We start from the raw sequence: 10772 nt of genomic DNA, 5'->3' as shown, positions 1-10772 counted from the left end.
TGTGTGACATTATTCCTGGGGAGGTGTGAACAGGCATCTACGCACCCAGAGAGGGAACTGAAAACAGACCAAAGTATGGCTACCACCAAAGTCCAGCTTGGTGAACTAGTGAGTTTTATTGCGGTCACTTATAAGACCATGGGTGAGGGGTCACTCTGGGAGCACAAGGGTCTCAATGGCAGCCGAAACACCAAAGCCCACCCCAGCACACATGACAGCTCATGAAATCTGGAAAACTGGAACACACTGCACAACCTGCAGGCAGCTCAACAAGTTAGAGAGAACATCCTTTGCAGTTAGCTCAGTTGGTCTGAACCTCTTCAAGGAGGCTGTCTGCTGTCTGTTTCTCCCAGGCAGTTCAGCTTGGCTCTGCTTCTTATACACTGCAGATCTGAGAGTGACTCTCAGTAGGCCTTAGGGGAATAAATCTGATCAGTTTCAGGAACTTCCTTAAGCTATTTTGAGTTGTCTACATCCTGTCTTAACGAGTTTCCCTGAAAGATGGAATATTTGACCTCCATATAGAACATCCTGTGTTTTAATGAGCTCCCCTCCAAGATGATTTACTATATACATAGTATATACTACTATACAACACATGCCAGGATTTTTATGTGCGCCCTGGGGATCAGATTTTGGTCCTCACATTTGCATGGCAAGTACTTTACCAACTGAGATGCCTCTCCAACCTGAAAATACATTTAATATATTTTGTTTTTAATTATGGGTGTTTGTGTGTGCATTTGGGCACATGAGTAGTGTCCCTCGAATTCAGAAAGGAATTGGATCCTTTGGACCTGGAGTTACAAGTGATTGTGAGTAATCCAGCCTTGGGTGCTGGGAACAGAACTCAGGTCCTCTGCAAGACTGGTACAGGCTTTTATCCACTAAGCCATCTCTCTAGCCCCAAGAATACATGTATTAAATGTTCTCTTTGGGGATAACTGATACTCTTATTTAGATACTTTACCCCAAAGCACATTGCAAAAGTATATGCAAAACCAAGGACTTTAATTATTAGCAATTTCTCACTCATGACATTGACCTTCAGTGCTGCTATAAGACCCATGTGATCTTCCAACTGAAAGAAAATCAGTACTGCTGCTAGAAAACCGTTTTTTTCTAATCCCTTATGGTAAAGACACAAACAGATCAGGAAATTAAAGACATCCTAACCAGGTCGAGTTCAAGGACAATTGTACCAAAACCAAAGGACATTTCCCATGCTTTTGCTGTACTTAAAGATAGTCTAAATTGCCATATTTTTCCAGAGTGAGGCTTAGAAAATTTTCCAAAAAAAGAAAAAATAAATAAAGAAAAAAAAAAGAAAAATTTCCAAAAGGTAATCCATTTTTCTTAATGGTCATCTTGTTGTATGTAACTGTAACCAAATCTCTGTTTTTATCAGCACATTATTTTTTTTTACCCCTGAAGGTTCAATGACCAAGCTTTAAGGAACTATTTATTGCCTGGAACTGAACCCAAGCTTAGTCAAGAGACACTAAGTTGATGTGTTGTTGTAATACGACTCTCGGCTCAAAACGCTCATATCGGCCCTAGATAGTAATGAGCATTGACCTAAGAGGTAGCATCTTCTCAGAGACCGAGAAAAAAAATTAACTAATTCCCATAGCACCCTGCTGAGGTAATATCATTATCCCCATTTTGCCCCTAGAGAAGCTGAGGTAAAGACCATATTGCCATGGCAGAAAGCGAAACAGAGGTGAAGATTAGCAAGTTACTTTGGTAACAGATTTTCAGTTCTGATTATCTGAATTAAATCTCTCTCTCTCTCTCTCTCTCTCTCTCTCTCTCTCTCTCTCTCTCTCTCTCTCTCTCTCTCTCTCTCTCTCTCTCTCCTTTCCAGATGTTAACACTGGGTGGGTTTTTGTTGTTGTTGTTGTTGTTAGTTTTGCTTCTTAATCAATTACTGCCCATTTTACTGTCTTTGGAGACAAGGTCTCTCATTCAACCTGGAGCTCACCAGTTTGGTTAGATCAGCTGGCCAGTGAGCTCCAGGGACCCTTCTGGCTCTGATTTCCCACTATGAAGATTATAGGCATATACTGCCACACTGGGCTTTTCCTGAAGGTGCTGGAGATCCGATCTTGGGTCCTCACCCTCGTAAGGCAAGCATTTTTAACAAGTGAACCATTTTCCTAGCTCAAATTTTACTTATACTAAAGCAACTGATCATATCATATGTCACTTCTGTTTTGACTATATAAATGCAGTTAAATGACATGTTTTCCTAGTGCAAATCTTCCATTCACCAGTGTTCAAGGAGCAGCTTCCCCCATAAGTCCTACTGCTAAGTGGTTTTCAGTTTGTGACACTAGCCATGGAAGCAACCCTGTAGGGAGACACTGATACGTCTCGTCTGTCCAGTGCAATGTAGAAGGTCAGGAAATAGAGTTGCTAGGGTCAGCAGATGGCACAGTGGGTAAAAGCCCTTGTTCTGAAAGCCTGTCCTCTGAAGTTCTATGTCCAAGACCCAAAGTGGAAGGAAAAAAAACAAATGAAGTTGTCCTCTGGTGTATTGTGCACACCTGCATTCATGTGTGCACACGCGCGCGCACGCGCGCGCACGCGCGCGCGCACACACATACACACACACATCATACACACACACAGTAAGGTATTTTAAAATAGGGTAAAATATCAGATTTTTCAATTAAAAGTTACAAGACACCCAGTTATGTTTGGTATATCAGCCACAGAAGTGAGCAGATTAAGTTTACATTTCAGATAAACAAATCATTTTTAGTGTATGTGCCAAATGAAAAAATGCTAAATTATTTATCCTTTAACTTCTCCTTTTTTATTTTATCAGGGTTATTTTTTTCTTCGTGTACATGTGGATGTGTGTGTCTTCATGTGCATATATGGGCACGTGTGTGCAGGTGGAGGCCAGGTAACATAGGGGTTTTCCTCAATTGCCCTCTCTCTCTCCCCTTTTCCTTCTTTCTTCTTTCTTTCAAGACAGTCTCTCACTTGCCCAGAGCTTGCAAGTAGGTTGTTCAGGCTGATTATTGAGGCCCAGGGATCCACCTGTCACGGCTTCCCCAGCACTGGCCTCATAGGTGCACACTGCCACTCCTAACTTTTTTATGTGGATCCAGGTTATTGAAATCAAATCCTCCCACTTATTCAACAAGCACTTGACTGACTTGGTCATATCTACAGCCCTATCAAGGAGATTTGTTTTTGGTTTTTCGAGACAAGGTTTCTCTGTGTAGTTTTGGTGCCTGTCCTGGATCTCCCTCTGTAGACCATGCTGGCCTCGAACTCACAGAGATCCGCCTAGCTCTGCCTCCAGAGTGCAGGGATTAAAAGCATGCACCGCCACCACCCAACATAAAGAGATTCTTTTAATACAACCATTTAACAGGGCATCCCTGATATAATCTTCACTTTATTAAATAGTCAGCTTTGAGAGCCAACACTGAAACCCAGGGCTGTGGTCTTTTGCTTTGTCAGCGCCTCAGGATAGGTACTAAGAAACAGTATATTGAGGAGGCTGCAGATGTGGCTCAGTTGGTAGAGTGCTTGCCTATCATTAACGATGACTTGGGGTCAACCTCCAGCACCACATAAACTAGGTGTGGTGGTACACACCTGTAACCCCAGAGCTGGAAGCAAGATTGTCAAGAATTCAAGGTCACCCTTAATTATATAGAAAGTACAAGGCTAGTTTGACCTACATGAGACCCTGTAAAAAGCAAACAAAACAAAATGGGGCTGGACAGATGGCTCAGTGGTTAAGAGCACTGGCTGCTCTTCCACAGGACCTAGGATCAATTTCCAGCACCCACATGGCGGTTCCCAACTGTCTGTAATTCCAGTTCCAGGGGACCCAACACCCATAGCAAAACGTTGATGCACATAAAACAAAAAATACATCAATAAATTAATTAAAATAAAACAAACTCTGAGATCATTCTGTGCCACCATGGGGATGTAAATTAATGTTCCAGCCGATGCTCTCAAGAGCATCAACAATGCTTAGAAGAGAGGCAAACTCCAGGGCTTTATCAGGCTATGCTCAAAAAACATCATCCTGGGGGGTTGGGGATTTAGCTCAGTGGTAGAGCGCTTGCCTAGCAAGCACAAGGCCCTGGGTTCAGTCCTCAGGTTAAAAAAAAAAAAAAATCATTGTCCCGTTCCTCACTGTGATGGTGAAGCATGGCTACATAGGCAAATTTGAAGTCATCAGGAATCCCAGAGCTGGGAAACTCATTGTGAATCTTGCAGGCAGGTTAAACAAGTGTGAAGACATCAGCTCCAGATTTGACGTGCAGTTCAAAGACCCAGCTAACAGAATAATCTGCTCCCACCCCATCAGTTTGTATCATTGTACTGACAACCTCAGCTGGCATCATGGAAGCAGCAAGATGGAAACACAGGCGGGCAAACCCTGGCATTCTATACAAAATATACACAAGATGCCCCCATCTTGGGGGTTAGTCTATCGAAGTTAAGGCTGAGGTATACAGTCCAGTGCAATGCCTACTCCGGGGGTGGGGTGGGGACATGTTAAAATGAGAAATTGGTCAAGCAATGAAAATGCAGAGATTGGTTTCAGTAGCCATATAGTAAAAACACAGCAGAAACCCAACCTCTTGTTGTTAAAGGCATCTGAAGAGTTCCTGGATATAAATTTCCCAAACCTGCATGGCCTGACCCCTCTGATGCTGGCTGTGAGAGATGTGGACCTATTTGAGAGTCTGGATGTGTTAACAGTCTACAAGCCTGCCGAGGTTCTAGCTGAGCTCCTCAGGCATCATGCGTGAGTATGGGTGGTCAGTCAACATCAGCAGAGAGACAACTCCTCCATTGTAACTTACCAAAACTACATGTAAACTTAGATGTGTGGTTTCATATCTATCTATCTATCTATCTATCTATCTATCTATCTATCTATCCATCCATCCATCCATCCATCCATCCATCCATCCATCCATCTATCTATCTATATGACTTTTTTGTGTCATTATAAAAGGGACTTGGTTGTAATTCTGAGGAATGGACTAAAATTTAAATTGACCATTATTCTTAAGGTATTTGGCTCTTTATTGGTTTAGATAATCGCTCTTTGGGTACTGGAGATGTAGCTCAGTTGGCAGACTACCAGGTTCAATCTCCAGTACAGCAACCAGATGTGGTGGTGGTATGTATCTGTTATCTCAACATGTGGGAAGTTTGAGGCCAGCCTAGAATTATGGGCATGAGCTACCATGCCTTGCTTCTTCAGCATTAGGGATGGAATACAGGATTTTGTGCATATTAGGTATGGTAGTTTGAATGTAATTTGGCCCCCATATGCTCATAGGGAGTGGCACTCTTAGTAGGTGTGGCCTTGTTGGAGGAAGTGTGTCACTGTGGGGGCAGGCTTTGAGGTCTCCTATGCTCAAACTATGCCTAGTTCAATTCACTTTATATTGCCTACAGATCAAGATGTATAACTCTCAGCTCCTTCTCCAGCACCATATCTACCTGCTTGCCATGATGATAATGGACTGAACCTTAGAAACTATAAGCCACCCCAATAAAACGTTTTCCTTTATAAGAGTTGCTGTGATCATGGTGTCTCTTCACAGCAATAGAAGCCTTAACTAAGACATTAGGCAAGCACTCTACCAATTGAGAATTTTGAGAAATGGTCACACTCTAGTGCATGTGTTTTAAAATCATTACTATATCCCTAACTTAAGTTTTCTGCTTATTTGATGTCAGTGTTTTTATGTCTTAACAGATCTAACCTAATAATCTTTGATGCTTCTATTCTCCCCAGAGATCCTAAGCTTTGTGACTTCAGTGGCAAGTCCGCAATACATTATGTGTCGCAAATTGAAAGTTGGAGGAAGCCACAGTTATTGGACATCCTGATGAATTCTATGCCCAAACCAGGTCAATATTTCCTTCTAGACACACATCCCCCCAGTTTGAAAGTCCTGTTTGAAGTCTTATCTTTTTGTCTTATATCTGTTGAATAGCTCCATTTGTTTGTTTGAGACAGGATCCCACCTATCCCTGGCTGGCCTAGAACTAAATATATAGACCAGGCTGGCCTTGAACTTATAGAGATCTGCCCAGCTCTGATGCTGTATCTTGCTTTTTTAAGTAATTAATTTATTAATTTATATGTATGAGTGTGTGTCTGCTTGTCTATATGAGAACCACATGTACTCAGTGCTCATGGGGGCCAGAAAAGAGTGTCAGACCCCTGGGATGTGTATTACAAGTGACTGTGAGCTTCCATGGGTGCTGGAAAACAAACCTGATTCTGTGATAGCAGCAAGTGCTCTTAACCAATACGCCATCTCTCCAGACCCCACAGCTTTTTTTTTTTTTTTTTTTTTTTTTTTTTTTTTTTAAACTAGGATCTCTCACTTTTCCCTAGGACTTGCTTATTTACTAGGCTGACTGGCTAGTGATCCACTTATCTCCACCTCCCCAGCACTGGGATTACAAATCCACACCACCATGCCTGGCTCCCTTTTCTATTTGAAATGTATTTATTTTAATTTTATGTGTATGGATGTTTTTGCCTGCCTGTATGTCTGTTTACCGAATATGTGCCTAGTGCCACTCAAGGCAAAAAGAGGGCTCCAGATCTCCTGGAACTGGAGTTACAGGAAGTTGTTACTACCATGTAGGTGCTAGGAATCAAATCTAGGTCCTCTGGAAGAGCAGTCAGTGCTCTGAACCACGGATCCATCTCTCCAGCTCTTCTTTTAAATTCAGGTGTTGAGGACTGATTGAACTCAGCTCCTTATGTTGCAGGAAAGCACTCTGTCAATTGAGCCATCTCCCAAGGCCTAGTTTGAGGCATTTAAGTGACTAATGGCCTTCACAAATCCCCATATTACATTTCACTTTGATTTCTCTTGCATTCATACTGTGGGGAGATCATCCTCACTCCATGAGACTCTGCCAGGGCAACTCAAGCGGGCATAAAGGCCAGTTATCAGCCAGCACAGACTTGAGCATTGTAAGCAAATTGATTTGGAAGAGAGAGGTTTCCTCCCACCCACTCACCAGCGTCCACTCAAGGGTTCATCTTCAGTGACAGGTGAAGGACAAACATCCTTCCTCTTTCTGCATCCTCCTGGAAGACGAGGGCTCTCCAACCCTGAGGTCCCTGTTGATGGTTCTGATGGTGGAAGGGCTCTTCCCCGGGTCCCAGCACCTCACAGAGGGTGGGGCTGAGAGAATGGAGTCCGTAAGAATGATTGATCTATTATGCGGAGCCAACATCTGACTCTTTTTCTTGCACGCACGCATGTGAAGTATGTATGGTGTGTGTGTGTGTGTGTGTGTGTGTGTGTGCGCGCACTCACTTTCACACATGCCAGAGGTTGACATCAGGTCTCTTCCTCCTTTACGTTCCACTTTATTTACTGAGGCAGGTCCCCTCACTAAACCTAGAATACACCGCTTCTGCTAGTCTGGGTAGGCGTCTTGCCCTGGGGTCCCCACTCCACCTAGCCTCCTGAGTGCTCAGATCACAGGCATTCACTTCACCTGCTTGGCTTTCATGTGGATTCTGAGGATCTGAACTCTGGTCCTCATGTTTGTGTAGCAAGTGCCTCGTCTCCTGGGCCGTCTCCCCAGCCTGCCTCTTGCCCTTTTTTTCCCTGTGAAAATTATTACCTAAAGTTTCATCAGAATGCCTGATCATCCTTGCAGGAAAACCTGACCAAATGGAGCTGATTAAACCTAGAGACAGATCTTCCTCTGAGACTGTTGAATAATACCAAAGCACATGTTGTTTCTTTTTGACAGAAAGACATGCGGAGTCACTACTTGACATTTGTCATGAGACAAGCTCTTCTCCAGTGGCTATGACAGTTTCCAAAACTGAAAACATCATCTTGCAGAGTGTCAGCAGCAGTGAGGTAAGAGGACCTATAAATGGACATTTCCTGTCCTGTCTGCCAGTAGTTCCTAAATAACCGACTCAGAGGCTGAATATAAATTATAATTGCTCAGCCAATAGTTCAGGCTTATTACTAGTTAACTCTTACACTTAAATTAACCCATAATTCTTACCTATGTTTAGCCACACGTCTTGGCACCTTCTCTCAGTACGGCATTCTCATCTTGCTTCTCAGACTCCAGTGACCCTCAGACTCCACCCTTCTTCCTAGCATCTCCTAGTCTGACTCTCGTGTTCAATCTCTTCCTGCCCAACTATTGGCCAAGTTGCTTTTTATTAACAAATAAGGGTAATACATATTTGCAGTGTAGAAAAGGATTGTTCCACAGCAAGGACCCACGTAAAGAAACAGACTAAAGGAAAATATTAAAAAGGAAAAAACAGGAGATGGAGAGGCAGATCCGCAGGTAAGAATGTGCACTGCATTTGCAAAGGACCCAGATTCAGTTCCCAGCACCTACATAGCAACTCGCAATCACCTGTAACTCAGTTGCAAGGAATCCAGTACCCTCTTCTGACCTCCACAGACACCAGGCGTGAAGGCAGTGCACACTCAAGTAAGCAAAACATTGGTGTAGATAAAATAAAAATGAACAAATCTGGAAAAGAGAAACAGTAAAATTTAAAAAAGTAAAAGTGGAATTCCTAACCCACCTACTACGTCATTTGTATTGCCTTAATGTTTTGTAATAACTCTATATAAATACCATATAATTTATGTAAATATCAATATTACATATGTTTTGAGGCAGTCTTGTTATGCTTTTAGAACTTACTATGTTGTGTAAGCTGGCCTTGAACTCTTGATTCTCCTACTCTAGTTTCTCAGGATCCTATAGTATGTAACACCGTATCTAGCTGATTGATTACAGTATTAATATAATTATTTTTAAAACATAAATTGGGAGCTAGGGAGTTGGCTCAGCAATAAAGGACACCAACTGCTCTTCCAGAGAACTTGGGTTCAATTTCTGGCACCCACCCTGGGGTTCACAAGCATCTGTGACTCCAGTACTAGGAGGTCTGACTCCCTCTTCTGGCCTCAGCTAGTACTGCACACATGTGGTACACATACATGCAGGCAAAACACCCATAGACATATTTTTTTAAATGTAAATTAGCTAGTTAACTTGGAGTGTGTGTGTGTGTGTGTGTGTGTGTGTGTGTGTGTGTGTGTGATTATTTCTACCATTACAACAAAATACCAGGATGGGGTGGCTTAGTGGGTTAGAAGAGCTGTTAAGTGACTTCCTGGGGATATGTCAACAAATGTCTAGTCATCTGATAGGGCACAGATGACAGACAGACCAAAGAAAAGATTCTGCTTACAGCCAGTTTGGTGAACCAGTGAGTTCATTGGGATTATTTATGATCATGGGTGAGGGACCATACACAGGAGCATGGGTAATGAATCCAGGAAAGCCAAAGCCTTGGAACTCATGAACCACAGGTAGCTCAACTAGAGAGTCTTCCTCTCTCTCTCCTACTAATTCTTTACTGCTTATATAACCTCAGGATGGGCCTGAGTCTTAGAAGTTTTATTAGCTTCCTGAATTGTATGCGTCCCTCCTCCCTGCTGGAGGGACTGTTTCAATTCAGAGGCCATTGCTACACAGCACATACACACTCAAGTCTTTGGTTCAGTCCTCATTCTGTCTCTCTGGTGTCTTAAATAAGGTCACGGGGTCCTCTACCAAGGCTCCACTATCATGAACTACCTCCCAAAGGTTCTACTCCCTACGACCATCGTTTTGAGAATTAGAATTCCAATGTAAAGTCTTTGTTGGGAGACGGGCATTCCATCTGTCTGTAATCTGTCATGTGTGTGGATAACAAGAAGGTTGTTGCAGCTTTGTCTGTACTAAATACTATGCCATTTAATTCCATTTATTTTAAATAGCTTTTAATTCTTTCATTAATATTTCCTTTCAGTGTAGAAGTCTTTTCATTTGAGCACATTTTTAGCTTCTAATGATGTTTAAATTTTTGAGTTGAATTTATTTATGGGTAGTAGAACTCATATGTATGTTACAGTACACATGGAAGTCAGAACACAGCTTTTGGGAGCCAGTTCTCTCTTCATACCCTGTGTCCCAGGAGCAAACTTAGGGTACCAATGGTCTTTCCCATTGAGACATCTCCTTGACACTCCAATGGCATGTTTTTTGTTTTGCTTTTGGGTTTTTTTTGTTGTTGTTGTTTTTAAGATTTATTTTATTATGTATACAGTATTCTGCCTGCATGTATGCCTGCAGGTCAGAAGAGGGTGCCAGATCTCATCACAGATGATTGTGAACCACCTTGTGGTTGCTGGTAATAGATCTCTGGAAGAACAACCAGTGTTCTTAACCACTGAGCCATCTCTCCAGCCCCTCCAATGGCATTTTTAAGAAATCTGTTCCCAACTAGTTTCTTATACTTTATGTTCCCCCACTCTTCTTTCTCTCAGACTTTAGAATCTTCTGGCAGTTGTGTTTCGAAAGTTCACAAGGCTAGCGTTATAGGACTTAGTTACAGGACTGGTACCAAGAATGCCCTTTACATCTAGAAACTTATTTTTGAGATAGTTCCCATGCATCCCAGGCTGGCCTCAAACTCCCTACACAGCCAAGAAATACCTCTGCCTCTACTTCCCAAGGGCTCAGATTACAAGCATGTGCCACCACGCCCAGTTTTATATTGTGCTGGGGTCACTGAGCGACAACCCCAGCCTGGTTGTAGAAAGCACCAAATCAATTGTAACAGCTTCCAGTAAAGGAGCATATCATCAACAATGACACTGAAGGCTGGCAAGATGCTTCAGAAGGAAAAGGCACTTACCACTGGGGCT

General features: G+C 42.6%; 1 protein-coding gene and 1 pseudogene across 1 annotated transcript in view; both read left to right on the top strand.

Moving 5' to 3' along the window:
- Map3k19 (mitogen-activated protein kinase kinase kinase 19) overlaps positions 1-10772 on the top strand; it is a 42432-nt gene that overhangs the window by 8969 nt on the left and 22691 nt on the right. The window contains exons 4-6 of the mRNA XM_036201843.1: positions 4635-4789; positions 5795-5910; positions 7789-7901. Coding sequence (XP_036057736.1) covers positions 4635-4789; positions 5795-5910; positions 7789-7901 — 384 coding nt within the window. The remainder of the gene's footprint in view (positions 1-4634; positions 4790-5794; positions 5911-7788; positions 7902-10772) is intronic.
- Positions 2047-4540, top strand: LOC118593241 (annotated as a pseudogene).

Source organism: Onychomys torridus, chromosome 11 (assembly GCF_903995425.1).
Source record: "Onychomys torridus chromosome 11, mOncTor1.1, whole genome shotgun sequence".
In the NCBI taxonomy this organism is placed as follows: domain Eukaryota; kingdom Metazoa; phylum Chordata; class Mammalia; order Rodentia; family Cricetidae; genus Onychomys; species Onychomys torridus.
This window is presented reverse-complemented; position numbering and strand designations above follow the sequence as displayed.